The sequence below is a fragment of the Ctenopharyngodon idella genome, chromosome 7, assembly GCF_019924925.1.
Source record: "Ctenopharyngodon idella isolate HZGC_01 chromosome 7, HZGC01, whole genome shotgun sequence".
NCBI classification, from domain to species: Eukaryota; Metazoa; Chordata; class Actinopteri; order Cypriniformes; family Xenocyprididae; genus Ctenopharyngodon; species Ctenopharyngodon idella.
The window spans coordinates 29,668,523-29,690,094 of NC_067226.1; the positions used below are offsets into that span (position 1 = coordinate 29,668,523).

The window sequence follows — 21,572 nt, forward strand, 5'->3', positions numbered from 1 at the left end:
TTGTCTTATACAGTATAGGTATGAAACAGCTTCATAAACAACCACACAGTATCAGTTGTATTGATCACAGCATTACGCCAGTAGTGCTGGTTTTGGGGCACCATTGACTTCCATAGTAGGAAAAAAAATACTATGGAAGTCAATGGTGTCCCAGAACTGTTCAGTTTCCCACATTATTCAAAATATCTTCTTTTGTGTTCAACAGAACAAAGAAATGTATACAGGTTTGGAACAACCTGAGGGTGAGTAAATGATGACAGAATTTTCATTTTTGGGTGAACTATCCCTTTAATGAGTGAATCATGGGATCATTCATTCAGACCATTTTTTTTAAAATAATTTATTCAGATGAATTAAACATTTTAAATAGACTAGCAATTAACATTTTGTCAGAACCGATAGTAAATTGTAAAATGTTTTGTTTAGTTATCTGTTCAGAATTGTGGGAGAATCTAAATTTTTCCCGAATTGTGCAGCTCTATCGCATAGCCAGCGTGTTTGTTATTTTGGGGGCGGAGCAATGAAGGTAGGGGTGTGTTTGTTTGGGTGTCGATTTCAAATATGAACAGTGTTTCTCAGAAATCGCTTACTGCACCTTTAAGCCAGAATGCATTAAATTGATCAAAAGTGGCAGTATAGACATTTATAATGTTACAAAAAATACCATTTCAAATAAATGTTATATATATATTATAGTATATATATTTTAAACTTTCTATTTGTAAAGTAAAACTGGAAACAAAAATATGAATCAGCACAACTGATTTCAAAATAAAAAAAATAAAAAAACTTCTTGAGCAGCAAATCATATTAGAATGATTTCTAAAGGATCATGTGACACTGAAGACTGGAGTAATGATGCTGAAAATTCAGCTTTGATCACATGAATATAATAATATTCAAATAGAAAATAGCTATTTTAAATGGTAATAATATTTCACAATATTTCTGCTTTTGGTGTATTTTTGATCAAATAAATGCAGGCTTGGTGGGCAAAAGAGACCCCCTATTAAACCCCAAACCTTTAAACTCCTTTAAATTAAGTATATATCAGATGAATTCATCATAATGTGTGTTTGGCTTTGTTAATCACTCTTGTCTTTGTCGTCTAGGGTCCCGGCTCCTATATCATGAACTACTTCATGTTCACGTTTTGGGCGCTGTCCTTCGCCTTCCTGGCCGTGTCTCTGGTGAAGGTGTTTGCCCCGTACGCCTGCGGGTCTGGGATACCTGAGGTAATCCTGCAGATCATTTATAGATAATAGGTGCTTTTCTTGAAACAGGTTTTACCTGATTTTTCATTGGGTAACCAGTTTTTCTAGTGGGCCATTATTAACGTGTTATAAATAAAATCTAGCATTTTAATATTATTATTAATATTATTGTTATAAAAAAGCTTATTAAAAGGTTGACAAATCCTGAATTAAATGAATAGCTTTCTTTAAAGGGGGGGGTATCACACACAGTTTCTGCCAATCTCATGTTAATCTTGAGTACCTATAGAGTAGTAGTGCATCCATCATATCTCCAAAAAGTCTTTAGTTTTATCATATTTATAAAAGAAAGATACGCTGTACCGAGTCTTTCCGAAAACAGACGAGCGCCCGGAGGCGTGCCTTGTGAGCGGAGCAAAAGAGTGAATACGCGCAGGTTTTGTGTAGCGATCGTCTGCAAGCTATCAATGGTCAACTAAACAAATGTATTAAACACACACAATACACCATTGCATTATCCCTGGATAACGTTTGAATCACTATAATGAATATAGCGTATAATGAATGATGAATAATGAATTTATGAATTCTCTACGTTCGTATTGTTTACATTATATGCACTTAGGCGCCTTTTGCCAACAAAAACAGACATTTGAAGCAGTTTTACTCACCACCTGCGGTTCCGACTCATGACCGGGATCATTATCGCTGTGACCGCTCCATCTTTCAGTTTCAAACGATCTGTAAATCCAGCGTAGAACTGGGCCTTGTTTATAAAACCATGAGCGCCGATCCCGATGGCTCAAGCAGCCATGGAAAAACACGAGAAATTCTCCATTCATTTTAACCAATAAAGTGATAGCAACTATCAGTTTCTATGGTTATTTTAATAACAAATATCGAGAGCGCATCAATGTAATGCTTGAGAACAAATCTCTCAGCTCCACTTAACGCTGGGTTCTTTGGGAAGCAAGGTTATCTTTTCCTCACAACCAAAAACACACTTCTTTGGTGACATTGTTGATTTCGTGAAGTCATGTGACCTGTGCAGCGCTGCCGACGACTTCCGTAAAGCCAAGCGCACATTGATGGGCGTTTTCTTGCTCTCTCGCTCTGGTCGACGTGTGCGCGCGCTCTTCCAGGAGAAGTGCCCGTACAAGAAATTCCGACCTATCTGACGTCACACAGCCCCATACTCCGCGAAGTTTATGAGGATTTGGAAGAGTATTTTTGGCATAGAAATTCTCCGTCATTCGTCCAACTCGTGTTTTGAAACTTTGGCCATGTTTAGCATGAGAATCCAACTCTTTAACTGTGTACATAAGTCAGAATACATGAAATAGCATTATACTCCCCCTTTAAATTGTCTTTCAGTTTTAGTAAAAGGTTATTCGCTTATATAAAAAGTAGTCCTGCTTGCAAATCAAACTCGCAAATTGTAAGACCAGCAGGTATTTACTGGAAAGTGTCAAATTATCATGCTTTATTCATGATGTTGCTTAATTTTATGTCACCAACAAAATAATTGTGAATATTTGTTATATGCAGCAGTGAAATGGTGTGCAGCAGATTAATGAATGTTCTTAATGGGTCAGGTGACCACTGAGAATGAAACCGCATTAGCTCTGATTTTGTCACTGTTTCTATGGTTACCAAAAGTGTTATGTAAGTTTTACAACAGCACTTAGTCCAGAGTGGTTTTGTTCAGTTAAACAAAGAGAAGCCACTTTCCGTCAATAGAGTACAATGGTCATGAAAAGAGGTGTATAACCTTCAGAAACGGTCAACAACAAAGTTGTCTTGTTTGTAATTAGATTTTTTTAATGAATTTTATAAGATAATCAGTTTAAATAAACTAAACTAATTCAAACCATATAAAAATAAATACATTTTATTTTACAATACAACACAAACCTAATGTTTTTTTTTTTTTAATTAGATGATAAATGTGTACTTCCTGTCAGTTAAAGAAAAATATTTGTATGGCATTTTTGTTTTTTTTGGCCGAAAGAGAAAAAAAAGATGGAAATATAAGCCGAAAATATGCCGCCCCACCCCTCCGTGTTCAGCGATCAGGTTTCACTCTCGTGCAGCATGTTTTGTAACTTATGTTTTGTAAATCAAATTTCAGCCACAGTAAAGTATACTGGGGGAAGTGGCAGATGATATTTAAGATGCTTCATTGCTTATGTCAAATGATAAACAAAATAAGTTGAATTACGTATTTAATACTTCAAACTGCCCCACTAATCGATCATTCAAAATGTTTTATAATCATACCTGATGTTTTTCTCTCTCTCTCAGATTAAAACCATCCTGAGCGGCTTTATTATCCGAGGGTACCTGGGAAAGTGGACCCTGATGATAAAGACCATCACTCTGGTTCTGGCCGTGGCATCGGGCCTCAGTCTCGGGAAGGAAGGTCCGCTGGTCCACGTGGCCTGTTGCTGTGGCAACATTTTTTCCTACCTCTTCCCCAAATACAGCAAAAACGAGGCCAAGAAACGAGAGGTTAGCCATCATTAGTGGGCATAGCTTCATTCTGATAGGGTTTTGTCAAAATCTGGATATTACCTGCAGTTTCAAGATGTAGACAGTGAGATTCAGCCAGTGATGCCTCTGTCTGTGACTATGTTTGTCTCTCAGGTTTTGTCCGCGGCGTCGGCTGCTGGTGTGTCCGTGGCGTTTGGGGCTCCGATAGGAGGAGTTCTGTTCAGTCTGGAGGAGGTGAGTCTCCCTTTCTTCAAATCAGAAAAGACAGAGTTAACTTCTCTTGATTTGGGATGTCAAAATTACCCATATAAAGGAGTGTAGATTTACACTAATGTTCAAAAGTTTGAGGTCAGTAGTGTTTTTAAATGTTTTTTGAAAGAAGTATCTTCTGCTCACCAAGGCTGTGTTGAAAACAGAACTATGATATATTTCAAAAGAACTGCATTTCAAAAAGATTCAAAAGAGCAGCATTTATATGAAATAGAAATCTTATGTAACATCATAAATGTCTTTACTGTCGCTTTTGATCAATTTAACACATCCTTGATGAATTAAAGTATTAATTTCTTTTCAAATAAAAAAATAATAGACTATCCGGCCATAATAGACTATAAATATTGGCCATCATTTCTAACTCATGAAGCGATATAAGCAAAATTGTATATCACGACATTCTTAAAATTTTGGTGACAACGATATATATAAAAAGTCATGAATATACAATATATGAAAATACTCTTGTCTATATCTGTTCAACATTGTATTTTGTCCAGAGATTGATCTGGCGTGTAGTTGATGTGTGTAATAATGTGCTGTTATGTTCCTCTCTCTCAGGTCAGTTACTACTTCCCTCTGAAGACGCTGTGGCGCTCATTCTTTGCTGCTCTGGTGGCGGCGTTCGTGCTGCGCTCCATAAACCCGTTTGGGAACAGCCGGCTGGTGCTGTTCTACGTAGAGTACCACACGCCCTGGTACCTGTTCGAGCTCTTCCCCTTCATCCTGCTGGGGGTGTTTGGTGGGCTGTGGGGAGCCTTCTTCATCCGGGCCAACATCGCCTGGTGCCGCCGCCGCAAGTCCACGCGCTTCGGTAAATACACTACACTTTAAAATGAAAATTAGCCCAAGCTTTACTCACCCTCAAGCCATCCTAGGTGTATATGACTCTCTTCTTTCTGATGAAGATAATCGCAGAAATATTAATAAATAACCTGACGCATCCGAGATTTATAATGGCAGTGATAGGGTTCAATGAGTATGAGCTGAAGAACGTACATCCATCCACATCCACCCTTCATAAATACGTGCTCCACATGGCTGCGGAGGGTTAATAAAGGCCTTCTGAAGCGAAGCTGCACAAACACATCGTTTCGCTTCAGAAGGCCTTTATTAACCCTCCGCAGCCATGTGGAGCACGTATTTATGAAGGGTGGATGTGGATTGAAGCACTTTCTTCAGCTCATACTCATTAAACCCTATCATTGCCACTATGAAGCGCGGATGCGTCAGGATATTTATTAATATTTCTGCGATTATCTTCATCAGAAGGAAGAAAGTCATATACACCTAGGATGGCTTGAGGGTGAGTAAAGCTTGGGCTAATTTTCATTTCAAAGTGAACTAATCCTTTAAGTCAAATTTGGGTTATTTTAGTTTTTTAGTATAATTGATATACTATTATAGTTAATATTTTGAATTAGATTTGATTTAATATTTGAATGGTTTTTTTATGGTTTTAGTTTTTTAGTTAACGATAATAAACCTGATTAGCGTTTCTTCTGATTTTGGGCTGAAATATGACCTGGATATATTTTTTAGGGAAGTACCCGGTGTTGGAGGTGATCACGGTGGCGGCCATCACGGCCATCGTAGCGTTCCCGAACCCGTACACGCGGCAGAACACCAGCGAGCTGATTAAGGAGCTGTTCACGGACTGTGGCCCGCTGGAGTCATCGCAGCTCTGCCAGTACCGCAGCCAGATGAACGGCAGTCAGGCGTATCCGCAGGGATCGGACGCCACCGCCACCCCGGGCGTTTACTCAGCCATGTGGCAGCTCAGCCTAGCGCTCATCTTCAAAATCATCATGACCATCTTCACCTTCGGCCTGAAGGTGAGAATCCAGCGTTTGCGGTTTGCTTTTTTCTTTTTGTGATACCACTGTTTCAGTAGTTTAATACCAACAGCATTTTCAATACCACAGCATTTAAAACTGAAACTAATTAAACAATGCAAAAATGATTTGGAACATCACTAATATTTACTAGTCCTTCTATATGGTGAACCTAAGGCTCATGAATATTAATTATGTGTATATGACAATTGCATATCAGGCCCAACTGATTTGCTACAAAGCAGGTTTTCGAATCCTACTATAGTAAATGCTCTTGATAGGCCTTCAAAGCAATGTTGGCATGACCAAATTAATATTCATGAGCCTAACTGTTGCAAGTACCAACAGTTAAAATTACAACACTTTTATAACCCTGCTTTTCACATTACAGTAATGAGAACAAATTATTTGTGTGTTTTTGCTAATCAGAATTTTTGGCAGAAAATATGCCTAAAGACCCCCTGTGGTAAAAAAAAAAAAAATCAAGTTTTTAATGTTGTTTATATGTATGTGTGGTGTTTTTAATATGCTTTAAAGTCCCCCTGTGGTGAAAATCAAGTTTTTAATGTTGTTTATATGTCTTTCTGGTGTTTTTAATATGCTTTAAGACAAACCATGTGCAAATCCATAAGTCAACACCATTGCTGAGCATTTTCTGTTTAAAACTGCAGTGAACAAAAGACCGTCTCGAACCCGTGGTTTGAAATCTCTGGTGTTTGTCACGTCACAAACTACCTTGTAACCAATCACATCAATGTGCCGGCGGGCTTCAGCATATCATTAACCATGGCCGCTCTGAAGCAGGAGAGTTATCCCAGTATATCTTTCTGTTGATATAAATAATCGGGTAGATTTAGCGATATAGTAGCTGTATGATGTATATAACAATGTTATGATGAACTGTCTTTCACCACTGACATAGGTGTTCAAAGCGTTTCTAAGGATACAGATTTTTAGAAGACAGCTGTCTGACTCGCGAACGGAAACATGGTTTGTGTAGCATTAGCAACACATTTATTAGTAGCTGTTTGATAACATAGTCAAGCAAAAGGCTAATCATATTAACTACGGTCATGTGTCCGACGTTGTAAAAAATGATACCATTGTGCAGCATTTACCTCGGTAAGTTGACCGAGTGGATCTCTGAGCCCGTGCGAGTGTGGAGGTGGGGCTAATTAGCATATTCATAGGTCCACATATAATAAATGAGGCAAGAATGTAGAGTTACATTCAAGCTATTTTAAGACATGAAGAATTTTTTTCACAGGAAAAAAATGTTTAAATGTTTCATTTCGGTGATCAAAGATGAGTTTTAAGAGATAAAATTATTTACTACAGGGGGACTTGTACCAGGGGGACAAACAATGTGCAAATTCATAAGTCACACCATTGTATTGAGTATTTTCTCCTTAAAACTGCAGTAAACCAAAGACAGTCTCAAAAATGCGGTTTGAAATCGCCTGTTTCCTACCCTCACATACATGTAACCAATCCCATCACGTGTTGGCTGGGCTTTTCTCCACTGACTTTCTATGATGTTCAAAGCGTTTCAAACATATATGGCTGAATTAAACCAGTATTTCCACTTGCCATTGTGTAGCGTTTACTACAGTTGAGTGAGCTGGTGTGAGTGAGTGGAAGCAGGGACTAATTTGCATATTCATGGATCCATGTATACTAAATAAAGCAAGGGAGTAGAGTTACATTTTAACGTATTTTAACGAATTAAAAAAAAAAAAACTTTTAAAACATGTCATTTTGATTATCAAATATGAGTTTTAAAGGATATAATTGTTATGGACCTCAGGGGGACTTAAATTGACATAAATTATGTTGCAATCCACAAAAATGTTCCTAAAACATACTTCATTGACTTGTATATTTGTTCTGCCCAGGTGCCGTCGGGTCTGTTCATCCCCAGTATGGCCATCGGTGCGATCGCTGGGCGGATCGTCGGCATCGCTGTAGAGCAGCTGGCGTATTATCACCACGACTGGTTCCTGTTTAGAGAGTGGTGTGAAGTGGGCGCTGACTGCATCACTCCGGGTCTTTACGCCATGGTGGGCGCTGCAGCCTGTCTGGGTGCGTATACATTCATACTTTCACCTTTCTTTGTGTCTTTTGCAGTCTGTCTAACCTGTAATATCGCGTCCGCTGTAGGTGGCGTGACCCGTATGACGGTGTCTCTAGTGGTCATCGTGTTTGAACTGACCGGCGGGCTGGAATACATCGTTCCTCTCATGGCGGCAGTGATGACCAGCAAATGGGTGGGCGATGCCTTTGGCAGAGAGGGAATTTACGAAGCCCATATCCGTCTGAACGGATATCCCTTCCTGGACGCTAAGGAAGAGTTCACGCACACCACGTTAGCACGGGAAGTGATGCGTCCGCGGCGTAGCGACCCGCCGTTGGCCGTGCTGACGCAGGATGACATGACTCTCGCTGAGCTGCAGGCCATCATCTCTGAAACGAGTTACAACGGCTTCCCCGTCATCGTCTCCAAAGAGTCGCAGAGACTGGTGGGCTTTGCACTGCGCAGGGATATAACGATCGCCATAGGTAACAGAAAGACATGCATAATTATAAACACTTTCAGGGGTTAAACGTCAGTCTTCTCACATTTCTTTTATTATTATATTGAAAATTATATATATATTTTAAAATGTCATTTCTTCCTGTGATCAAAGCTGAATTTTCAGCATCATTACTCTTCAGTCTTCAGTGTCACATGATCCTTCAGAAATCAGTCTAATATGCTGATTTGTAACATTTCTGAATATTATCAATGTTGAAAACAGTTGTGCTTTATATTTCTGTGGAAACTGTGATGCATTTTAAAATAACCACATTTCAAAAAGAAATACTAGTCTAGAAATACAAATCACTTTCTCTGTCCACAAATAGACCACTTAAGATAACTTGAAATATGTTGTTTCTTCTCTTTTTAGAAAACGCCCGCCGTAAGCAGGAGGGAATAATGCTGAACTCGCGGGTTTATTTTACCCAGCATGCCCCGACCCTTCCCGCAGACAGTCCTCGGCCGCTGAAGCTCCGCAGCATTTTGGACATGAGCCCCTTCACCGTCACCGATCACACGCCGATGGAGATCGTGGTGGACATTTTCCGCAAGCTTGGCCTGCGCCAGTGCCTTGTGACGCACAACGGGTGAGTATTCGCCGGGAAGATGGAGTCTCTTTCCTCCTCCTGTGTTGTGTTTGACATAGATTTTAACTAACCTCCCATCAGCAGACACACACACACACACATCTGCTGATGGGATTCATGGTGTCATTCATCTAGGAATTCACATACTGAACCTCGTGCCTCTCAGCAGTTTGTCTTCTGTTAAACCACTGTCGAAACACGCGCACCACAACCAAACTCGCGTTGCTGCTGCAGCCCTGACAGTATCTAAATGGGCTGGACGATTTTGAATATTCTCAATATATTCACAATGACTTTACTGGTGATACAAAAATAAGCAGCATTTTATTTTTATTTGTACATTTAAGTTTCTTAAAAAGTGTCATTAGATTAGATTCACAATCTACTTGTCTCAGAACAACTATAAACACATGTAGAGTTCAGTAAGAAATTTGTTATAATTAAGTTTTTTTTTTTTTTTTTTTTTTTATGTTTTTCAAGAAGTCTTTCATACTCACCAAGACTGGAGAGTTACAAATTCAGCTTTGCATCACAGGAATAAATTACATTTTAAAATATTAGTGCCGTCAAATCAATTAATCACGATTAATCGAATCTAATATATGTGCATGTATAAATATATTAAATTTATATATATATATATATATATATATATATATATATATATATATATATACATATATCTGTGTGTGTATACATACACATATTTTTTTACTAGGGCTGCACGATTATTTTATGCGCAGCTTGTCAGAACTACTGCTCTGTGATCAGTAGTAAATGCTTCTCCATCTGAAAGCCAGAGGGCGCTCTTGCGCAGAAACTCTAAATATGCCCTGCCGCAGAAGAAGATAACACCCGTCATATCGCTGTAGCTGAATAAACAGAAGATTGAAACGCTTTGATTGATTAAACATGACTAATAAACACACGACTGCCTTATTCTGTGTAAGAAGCCACATCATCTCACAGAAGGATGCTCATCTGTCATTATGAAGTGAGTTTGGAGTAAAAACATGTTATTAAATGTTGTCTTTTATTGGACAAGATGTTAATAAATGCTTCTCATGTCTGGAAAGATGTTTGACGCGTGTTGCTTTTTCAAATGTGCATTATAAGCGACTCAAACTCGCAGTGCTTTCAGATGGATTAGCATTTGGAGCCATACTTCATTGACAAGCTGCACGTAAAAAAATAATCACAGCTTTTGCAATTTCATAATCGCAATAAGAATCAAGTTTAAGTTCAATGTTATTTTTCGTATCATGCAATAAATTGTGCAGCCCTAATTTATACATACAGTGTGTGTGTGTGTGTGTGTGTGTGTGTGTGTGTGTGTGTATGTACACACACATATATTATGTAAAAACAGACTTTTATGTTTGATTTGATTAATCAATCGCTTTTGATGGCACTATAAAATATATTAAAACAGCAAACAGTTCTTTTAAATTGTAATGTTTGGCAGTATTACTGTTTTTACTGTATTTTTGATCAAATAAATGCAGCTTTAGTAAGCAGAAGAGACTTAATTAAGAAAAAACCTTAATTATTCACAACTTTTGAACAGTAATGTATTTTCCAGGAATCAGTTTCAAAACTGTGATTTAGTGATGCATCTGTGCCATCATCCAAAAATAGCCACATTAACTGTTATATATATACATATACTTATATATATTCCAAAAAAAATATAGGTAAATATTGTTCATTACAATTTAATGTTGTTTAGTGTCTCATTTTCCCCTCTTTCACTTCAAACATTTTTAATCTACTTGGCAACAACAGCTGTTTGGTTGTTTAAGCAAAATTATCAAAGGTTCAAAATATCCATAAATATCTACAGTCTTGCTTTAATGCATACTAAAAATAAATTTGTCAGAAAAGTTACAGTCCTGACTAACAAATAAGGTATAAACATGATCATATTTTGCGTTGAATGTCCATATATGTTTAAACCATGAGTTCTCATCATTGCAGCTAGAGGGAGTTTTAAGCTTTAAGGGACTCAAATAAAGCAGTTACTCTGATCCCTGCAGTGTGCAGATGCTCAGGAAGTGCAAACCGTTGTCAAAAGCCTGTTCCCACCAACAAAATAAAAGGCTAAACAAATTGCGGAGGAAAAGGTCTGTTAGTAAAGATGTAAAACCAGATTATTCAAATGCTTTTGCAGCCAAAAATGATCTTATTATAATAATTTCACTTGCTTTAATGCAAAATACAACAGTCCAATAATATGTACTTTGCATTAAAGCAAGCAATACAACTTATCCAACAACACTTGTTTTAAAGCAAAACAGCCTGCAACTTTGGTCCATACGTCTGCATTGTTTCATTTAAAACTTGAAATTTTTTTTTTTTTTTTTTTTTTTTTTTACCAAAACAAAGAAACTGAATTAATGATTAATAATCAAGACTCCATTTGTAATTAATAATCAGTACTTAAAACAAAATTGTAAGTAACCATTTAAATTGCACATGAGGCCTTTTTTTTTTTTTTTTTTTTTTTTTAAATCAACTTTTTAATTATATAGTTATTTTTCTACTCCACTCTGTTGTTGAAATATAAACATTTAAACAGTGGCTGTAATAACTTTTTTAATGACAGATTTATTCAAATATACATTACATAATGAAGACAACAGGTTAAGTAAACTTTGGACTTGACTGCAAAAAGACGCACTGACTGAGTCTAGACCTTATTCTGAGTTACAGATAACGGTCCCATCTCCAGAGAAAAATAATAATCTGACTGCAGAAACGATTGAGTAATTTTTGTTCCTGTACGGTAAAGTCAGTAACGTTGCTCTCTTAATCCTTATTTAATCATTTTTATTTCACACACATGGTGGCGGCTAACATTTGCAATTTATATTATATTCAGTTCATTTGTTTAATTGCAACTCTAAACACCTGATTATTTTGATGATCTCAGTAAATTTCTGTTGATATTGCTTCTGTTGTGTTGTTACTCTTATGTTGTTTTTATTTGTTTGTACTTGAGTTGTCGGTGTAATTTTTGTTGCTGAGTGATGGTCGTCACGGTGTGTGTTGCAGGATTGTATTGGGCATCATCACAAAGAAGAATATTTTAGAACATCTGGAAGAGCTCAAGCAGCACGTGGAGCCCTTGGTGATTAGCCCCTCCCACGCCCCTCCCACTCTGCCTGTTAGACTCCGCCTCTTAGGAGGGACGCATGAAACTTGAGTGAAAAGACAGACAGTTCTGAATGGTTGCCCTAAAATAAGTCACAATTTCAGCTAGTTATAGATTAATACAGTTTATCTGTTGTTGCATTAAAGTTACTTAAATGTCTATTCACTTTCACTGATGTCTGCCAGAGTTTTATACCACCTAACTCTCAATGAAATTGATCTCATTTTAAAATTAAATGCACAAATGAATTGTGCGACAAAACTTGAACAGCAATCCTCTCGAGGTGGTCAAACTGTCCTACGTGCAGGGTCCAAAATTAACAGTGATCAATATTTTATATATATATACATATATATATATATATATATATATATATATATATATATATATATATATAAAGATAAGTTTGATGCTCGCCGTCACTTACAATTAAAAAGATAATCAAATGTCTTATTGAAGTCAAAATAAAGCCAAAATAAAGATTTTATACATCAGGAAACTATTTAAATATTTGGTGTAATATAACAGAATGGAGGTTTTGTTAAAGATTACCAGGACTCTTTGGAGGAATAACACTAAATAACGTGCACCAATTAATTTTTGACCAGTAACTTTCTCTGTATTAAGAAAGTAAAATAGGCATTCATTTCATGTTGATGTCATTATGTTTTTAAACATGTTGATCTGAGTGAAGTTAGTATATGGCCGCATTTACATTACATGGTGACCCAATTCCGCTAATTTTTTTTCTCCCATGTGGCACAGATCGGATATAACCCACTAACACGCAAGCTGGAAAAAGCACATGGATTCCGATATTCTCAGATCGGTTTCAGGTCTCATTTATATGTGGAAGTGCATCTGATATGAATCGGATACGTGCATTTGTGTCTGCCATGTAAGCAGACAGATCGGATATTCCCATCCATTGATTCTGCGTCCATTGCAAATCACTTCCTTTTTGGCCTAAGCTTTTCCGGGTCAGCGTGTCTATCTTGGGTTGTTTCGCCATGTGTATAGTGTAAATGCAAATATCAGATATGGTTCACTTTTAAAAGATGATGTAAGCTGGTCGTCAAAAAAATCAGATATAGTCAACAAGATCGGATATAACGATATTCTCAGATCAAATATCGGATATGGGTCACTTTTAAAGGTGCAGTGTGTAAATTTCTGCGGCATCTAGCTGTGAGGTTGCGAACTGCAGCCAACAGCAGCTCACCCTCCTTTTCGAAGCAAAATAGAGAAGCTATGGTGGCCGTCTGGCCGAGACAAGTCAAAGATGTCGTCGTCTGAGACAGCAGAGAATACGTTAGCCAGTCAAGCAATGAGGTTTCTTCTTTCTTCTAACAAAGAACGGCCTCTGCTTCTAATAAACCAGGCGACTACTGCTACTTATTCGTGCATATTCAACGTAGTGACGATGCAAGCTGCCTCTAAAAACACGAACAATTTAGAAGAACAATATAGTGATGAAACGTGCTCTGTAGAGCAGTTTGTCCATTTAGGGCTGCTGTAGAAACATGCTGGCACATAATGGCGACTTGACATGGAGGGGGGACCCGCGGTGTATGAGATAGAAATGGCCTATTCTAAGGTTATTATGTAAGGTCTTTATACACCACTGAAAACATAGTTATGTATATTATATTGCATTTCTGTCAATAGAGCCTCCCAAATTTGACACATTGCACCTTTAAAACAAGATGAAAGCTGGTCGTCAAAAAATATCGGATAAAGTCAACAAATCAGAATTGGGCATCAAGACCTGCAGTGTAAATGTAGCCTAAGACACAGTGATCTATATTGAAAGCAGTTACATTTTGGACCCTGCTTCCAGGACTTTATTCCTCTGCAGACATCATGTTTCTTGTAAGACTTGCTTTCACTCAGATTGTTGCTCCTGTCCTCGACCATCCCAGCAGGGTAGAGTAGTCTGTCACATTAGCCGTGGTGTCTTTGAAATGCACCTTTTTGTAGACCTTCCCTTTCAGTTCTGCATTGTGCACGTGTACTCACAAAGCACATCTAATACACATGCCGTGATGTCCTTCATCTAAATTTGATTTCTGTTTGTTTTCCTTTTTGCTTATTGCTAAATTCCTCTCGGGGCTGCCTGGTCTGCGTCCGCTGGGCTACAGATCGATGACATCTGACCCCTCGCGCAGCTCCGCCCCTACACGATTGGCGAGTAACTGTCGTGTGTAGCGGACTATTTTCTCATTCACCAGCATATATTATCTATTCATCTTTGTAGTCACAGTAGCTGTTACTAGGATGATGTGTGGTTACAATGTCGATTTGGTGTTACTCTAAAATCCTAGCACTTCCTGTAGTATGTAGTTAGCAATACCTGTCCCCTAAACCAACAGTCCTCACCTGTCTCAAGTCCCACACCCTGTCCTCTTTCAGTTGTCTGATGTTTGAGCTTTTCACTTTCTTCCTGTCCGCAAACATCTTGCAGACATTTCACAAACATTTCACAAAGGTTTGACAATCGTTTCACGAGCGTTTTATGCCTCTGGTTTGGATGGATTCTCGCATTTCCGGCCCTCGTCAAAATTGTCACACCTTTTATCTGTGATACAATCTGTCATCAAGCTTAAATCCCTTTTTCGAAAGCAAAATCAAGAGCATATTTAAAGTAAAAAGTTGGTTGAACACCTACATTTAGAAAGTTTATCAAGAGAGATTAGTTTGGGTACAGATAATGTATCCATCTGAGAAAAAAAAAAAAAAAAAAAAACAGTGTTGGAGGTAAAGCGTTACAAGTAACACGTTACATAATCACATTGTGTGACTATAAACCTGTTACTTCTAAAACAAAGTATTGAGTTACTTTTTTGAATTCACACTATAATGCCCAAATTATTTTTTTACACTTTTACACTAATAAACATACAAAAGCAGTGGAAAGGTAACAATGTGGTGCAGTTACATTTTCTTAATACTTTTATGAGTAATGTAACACCTGCTGTAATGCAGTAATGTCACTTTGTCTGTTCGAACACCTATATTTCAAAAATGTATCAAGAGAAATTAGTGTTTAGGTACAGATACTAGGGATGCGCCGATACCGATAATTCATTATATTTGAAAGCTGATAACCGATAAATTGGCCGATAAATGTAAATCCAAATTTTTATATAATTTTTGAGAGCCTGATTACAAAAACAAAAGTTTCACAATTAAAAGCCATGTCCAAAGCACACAATTATAATCTCATTATAATTTTATGTAGCCTATATGACAGACTTGCGCCGCACATGTTGCACTTAACTGTATTTTCCTTTTTGAAGTGATTCCAATCATATTTAAAGCAATTCATAACCATCATGGTGATCAGGGCGCATCTGAAGTGTCTCAGCTGAAGGAAATAATCCATTATTTATCGGTTTTGATATATTGGCCATATTTTCTTATTAGGCCGATAACATTAAAAATGAACACATATCAGCCGATACCGATATTGCGTCCGATATATTGCTCATCCCTAACTTTTTTTTAAATTACACTATAATGCCCTAGCTACTATTATACACTGACATAATGTACAAAAGTACAGAAAAAATAAGTGTTCTTGTAATGAATTGCTTGAATTGTAATGTAGAAATATTGTAACACCTACTGTAATACAGGTACATCTAGAAAACACTGATTTTATTTTATTTAGATTGAACTATTATTATATGATGTAACACTTAAAGGGTTAGTTCACCCAAAAATAAAAAAATGTCATTTATTACTCCCCCTCATACCGTTTCACACCCGTAAGACCTTCGTTAATCTTTGGAACACAAATTAAGATATTTTTGTTGAAATCCGATGGCTCAGTGAGGCCTGCATTCACAGCAATGACATTTCCTCTCTCAAGATCCATTAATGTACTAAAAACATATTTAATTCAGTTCATGTGAGTACAGTGGTTCAATATTAATATTATAAAGCGACGAGAATATTTTTGGTGCGCCAAAAAAAACAAAATAAACTTATTTAGTGATGGCCGATTTCAAAACACTGCGTCAGGAAGATTCGGAGCGTTATGAATCAGCGTATCGATTCATGATTTGGATTGCGTGTCAAACGGCCAAACCGCTGAAATCACGTGACTTTGGCGTTCCGAACTGCTGATTCGACACGCTGATTCATAACGCTCCGAAGCTTCCTGAAGCAGTGTTTTGAAATCGGCCATCACTATATAAGTCGTTATTTTGTTTTTTTTGCCGCACCAAAAATATTATCGTTGCTTTATAATATTAAAATTGAACCACTGTACTCGCATGAACTGATTTAAATATGTTTTGAGTACATTAATGGATCTTGAGAGAGGAAATGTCATTGCTGGCTATGCAGGCCTCATTGAGCCATCGGATTTAATCAAAAATATCTTAATTTGTGTTCCGAAGATTAACGAAGGTCTTACGGGTGTGGAACGGCATGAGGGATAAATGACATTATTTTCATTTTTGGGTGAACTATCACTTTAATGTAACTTACATTGTGCTTGACATTGTGTCTGTGCTTCAAATGAGTGAAAAAAGGGCAAAACTAGAAAAGCAGTAACGCAATAGTACTTTTTCAAGTGACGTTCCCCAACACTGTGAACAAATAAAATGCACTATATCTGTACATCCTTTAAATATGCTCTTGAATTTGTGTTGGAAAATTAACTTCACTTTCTTGTTCACCAAGGCCAGAGTGTGTGGATGAGATGGAGGCGTTCACTCACTCTGTTTCACTTCTGTTTCGCAACACTTGCTTCTCACTGTGTAGGTGCTGTCGGCTCATTGAAATAACGTAGCGTTTCCTGCCCTGAGTAACACGGCATAATCTTCCACACTCTCTGCCCTTCTCTAAACCAGAGACTGTCAGCTGTCTGTTGCCAAATTTCATCAAAATTAGAGCAAAGATTTGATTCTGGATCAAAACTTCAATTAAATCCATCTCTGAGAATAAAGTTATACAAAAATTGCTTTTAATTGGGATCTTCCTGCAAAACTTGGCAACAGAAAAAGATGCCAGTTCTCTCCGCACTTGTCAAAAATGCACGTAGTAAATTTCTCTACCTGTTTCTGTCTCTCTTTTTGTAGGCGCCTCCTTGGCATTATTACAAAAAAAGATATCCTCCGTCATATGGCCCAGATGGCAAACCAAGACCCCGAGTCCATAATGTTCAACTAGCATCCTCCTCCTCCCGATATGAGGAAGATGAGAGTGAAGAGGAGGTCCGTTTACTGGACGATTCATCCCTCTGACCACACGCCCCTATGGTACCCTAAACCGCCCCAGTAAAATAAAAAAAAAACATTGCCAGATGGGACCCCAAACTGGTCACAACCACTGGATACTTGCACAAGACTCCAGAAGGAGACTTTCGAGGAAGAGCCTGGCTGCTTGAAAAACTTGGGAGTTTTGGGAAAAGCTCAAATCTCGGATGCCCCAAGTGGAGAAACTTTCTTCAAACGCTAACACTAACTCTCACACGCATGCAAAAACACCCACCTGCGGTCAAGACACCTTAACGTCCGCCTTTGGGTCCTGCTTCTTTGACCTCTTAGCCTCCTGCCTGAGAAAATGTGTCCAAATGAGGTGAAAGGTCAAGATGAACCGCTCGAAATGCGAGGAGGGACCTTCACCGCAGACCGCCGTGACCCCTCACTGCCCCACTAAACACCCCGAAATGGACTCTATAACATTGTTTACTTGTTGTGTGTGTGGGAGAGATCCAGGAAAGAGACGGTGAGTGAGATCGTGTTTGAACGCACCCCAACATTCCAATCGTGATCTGATGCTGTGAAGCCGAAGTGTGTCCCAGACGTATGGATGCATTGCCCATGCGAGTGAATTTTATGAGCGATCCGTGAGGATCAAGTATTCAAAATTGCGAGATCAAAAATACAAACGTGGGTTTTGTGCTACCTAGCAAAAGGATGTTGGAGGAGAACAGGGTGAAAATTCTCTTCATTCATCATCTTCAAACTCTTCAACACTACGACGGCCAGTCTAAAGTGCATTGGGATTGTGGGTAACGAGCTAACCAAGGTCTTTGAGTGCCCATGCTTTATGAAGTTTTGTGCTTTTGGTTCTTGGGAATGAAAAACAAAGACTTTTTTTTTTTTTTTTTTTACAGCTGCTATCCTGGCTACTATATTTAAATGTACTTTGCAACTCCTAATAGTTTGAAAATAAAAATGTGACTTGACCAACTGTTTTTAAGTTCGCGAACAAGCATAAATGTTCAAATTGGTAAATGTTGGCTCCAGTGCAGTTAAAAATCATCATTCTCTGTATGTTCATATTGCATCTCATGTGATTATAGTCTCTACTGCTGTTCATCCTTTCCTAACCAATCAAATGTTTGAATGCCCAGAAATTATACGACAATATCACAAATTGTACATCCGCTTAGAACAGGCTAAAGGATAAATCTCACAAAGAAATGCCCATGTCCTATTTCATCCCCCCCAATCCCCATAAAGACAATGAAGCATGTTTTGAGACCATTAAGATTTTGTATTTTGACACATTTTCATGACAGCGAAGCATATTTTACCAACAAATTGTCATCACCGTAGTGTGAAAAAAAAAAAAAAAAAAAGAGAGAAAATCTCGTTATTACTGAAGTTAAAATAACCAAACCAAACAATGATTTGAGCATAATTTGTGTAAATAAATGTGAATAAATGAAAAGTACTATCTATATATATATATATATATATATATATATATATATATATCAAATTAATTGTCCAAAAAGCAGGCTTCATTATGCTAAATTTTCTTCTTGTAATTTTGGGATGAGATATTACCCGGACATTTCTTGACAGATTTTTGTGAGAATATAAAACAACACGTAAATACAGGCTACTTATAAACCAACTGAAATGTTTTTGGAGATGCCGAACCAATCAGATACACCGTTTCTTATTGGCACTGAAAAAGCGATGATGAAATGTGACTGTTAGGAATGAAGCTCTAGTTCATTTGTGATAACTAACTGCTGTTGGCTCCTCCAGTTTCTTTGTTTTTCCTGGGAAATACATGGAACAGTTTTTGCACAAATTTGACACTTGTGGTAACCATTGCTGTGTCCCGTTCTGTATGTCAAACTACATATTCTAACCTACCAGTTGCACTACATCGTCTGTTTTCCTGAAATTTAATTTTCAATTACATATTAGCATGTCATTTCTTTTTCCAAAACAAGGCCCAAGTGTTGTCTTTCTACAGATTGGTGAAGTTATGTCCTTTTGCTTTGTTTCCATGGTGACCGGCATTAGAACCTTCCCCGCTGATTAATTAACAGTAAATGAGCAGGTGTGGGCGGGGCCTCTGTTCTCATTAGCCTTTGATGTTCCTTCTGTTAATCAATGAAGAAAACAAATGTTGTTATATATTGATCTTTTTTTTTTTTTAATTTATACTAGTGCTAGAGTTGTACAATATGGAGAATTTTATGTATGATTGATGGTTTGATTGTACATTAAAAGATTAAATTGTAAAGATTAAATTGTTTTAAATGAAGTGTAGATTCTGTGTTTGTTTGCTCTCTCAGACTGCGTACGGTGATGGCAGCCGTGAGCACAGACCTCAAGGCCGCATGTCGATATAATCAAAGTGAACGTATGTATTCCAGTCGGGGAGCATGAAATCCATCAGTTTCAACTTTCATTAAATGAGGTGTCAGGATCCGAGAGGTTTTTTTTTTTTTATCCTCCACTGAAAGCAATGAAATTACCACATTCAATGTCCAGAAAAGTAGTAAAAACATCTTTAAAATGGTCAACGTGACTACAGTGGTTCAACCTTAAAGGATTAGTTCACTTCTGAATTCAAATTTCATGATAATTTACTCACCTGCATGTCATCCAAGATGTTCATGTCTTTCTTTCTTCAGACGAAAAGAAATTAAGGTTTTTGAGGAAAACATTCCAGGATTTTTTTCAGTAGGGTTCATTGGTTGAAGGTCCATATTGCAGTTTCAGTGCTGCTTCAAAGGGCTCTTCGCGATCCCAGACAGGGAATAAGGGTCTTATCTAGCGAAACGATCAGCCATTTTCTAAAAAAATAAATAAAAAATGATATACTTTTTAACCACAAATGCCCATCTTGCGCTAGCTCTCTTCTTCTTCTTCTTGTATAATTCCGGCAGTGTGGACACTGCTAAGTGTATTACTGCCTTCCACAGGTCAAAGTTTGAACTAATTCTTATGTACTTGCACTAGCATATTGTATATGACAATTTAGTTCAAACTTTGACCTGTGGAGGGCAGTAATACACTTAGCAGTGTCCACACTGCCGGAATTATGCAAGAAGAAGAAGAGAGGTAGTGCATGACGAGCATTTGTGGTTAAAAAGTATATAATTTTTTTTTTAATTTTTTTTTTTTAGAAAATGACAGATCATTTCTCTAGATAACACCCTTATTCCTCATCTGGGATTGTGTAGAGCTCTTTGAAGCAGCACTGAAACTGCAATTTGGACCTTCAACCAGTGAACCCCACTATATGGAGAAAAACCCTGGAATGTTTTCCTCAAAAACCTTAATTTCTTTTCGACTGAAGAAAGAAAGACATGAACATCTTGGATGACATTGGGGTGAGTAAATTATCAGGAAATTTTCATTCAGAAGTGAACTAATCCTTTAATGTTATGAAGCAACGAGAATACTTTTTTTTTTTTTTGTGCAAAAACAAAACAAAAATAACAGCTTTATTCAACAAATTTGTCTCTCCCCTGTCATTCTGCTGCGCTATTTTCATTGCAGGCTTCCAGGTTCTACATCCGAATGGCGACTCAGTATTGGCCGACGCCTCTTCATATGAGCAGCACGACGCATACGTGTGATGCTGATGCAGGAGCCGGCCAATAATGAGCCGGTGTTCGGACGTAAACACGGAAACGCAGCACTGCGGCAGACACAGAAGAGGAAAATTTGTTGAATAAAGCCGCTATTTTTGCTTTTTTTTGCGCACAAAAAGTATTCTTTTAGCTTCATAACATTAAGGTTGAACCACAGTAGTCACGTTGACTGTTTTAACAATGTTTTTACTTTTTTCTGGACATTGAATGTGGTAATTTCGCAGTGGTGTAAAGTATTTGAGTAATTGTAATTAGTTACTGTACTTAAGTATCTTTTTAGCTACTTTGTAGTTGTACTGAGTATCAACGATATTAGCGACTTTTATTCTTTACTTGACTACATTTTTGAACAATCCAATACATTTGTGATGAGTAATGCAATTACACATTACAGTTTACATAGCACCTAACTTTTTCTGCAGCAGTTTGTTTCTGCTTATAAAGAAGCGATATCGCCATCTAAGGGCATCGAAGGTACTATATCTTGTGCATTTTGCCCTTACTCACCCAAACTTGTCAGCAAGGCTACTTTACATGAATGTGAGTGCATTAGCAGGTATTTTCTTGAATCGCAG

General features: G+C 37.6%; 1 protein-coding gene across 9 annotated transcripts in view; it reads left to right on the top strand.

Annotated features, from left to right (window-relative positions):
- clcn3 (chloride channel 3) overlaps window positions 1-21,572 on the top strand; it is a 64,617-nt gene that overhangs the window by 33,622 nt on the left and 9,423 nt on the right. For 4 of the 9 annotated variants that reach the window (XM_051901439.1, XM_051901440.1, XM_051901446.1 and 1 more), the window contains 10 exons: window positions 1,113-1,235; window positions 3,519-3,725; window positions 3,861-3,941; window positions 4,542-4,794; window positions 5,523-5,815; window positions 7,711-7,897; window positions 7,976-8,374; window positions 8,764-8,980; window positions 12,035-12,110; window positions 17,225-19,658. In XM_051901439.1, the coding sequence (XP_051757399.1) occupies window positions 1,113-1,235; window positions 3,519-3,725; window positions 3,861-3,941; window positions 4,542-4,794; window positions 5,523-5,815; window positions 7,711-7,897; window positions 7,976-8,374; window positions 8,764-8,980; window positions 12,035-12,110; window positions 17,225-17,389 (2,001 nt within the window). In that variant the 3' untranslated portion in view covers window positions 17,390-19,658. Of the gene's footprint in view, window positions 1-1,112; window positions 1,236-3,518; window positions 3,726-3,860; window positions 3,942-4,541; window positions 4,795-5,522; window positions 5,816-7,710; window positions 7,898-7,975; window positions 8,375-8,763; window positions 8,981-12,034; window positions 12,111-14,275; window positions 14,322-17,224; window positions 19,659-21,572 lie in introns of those variants that run through there. The other 5 variants (XM_051901443.1, XM_051901448.1, XM_051901445.1 and 2 more) reach the window with 4 other exon arrangements.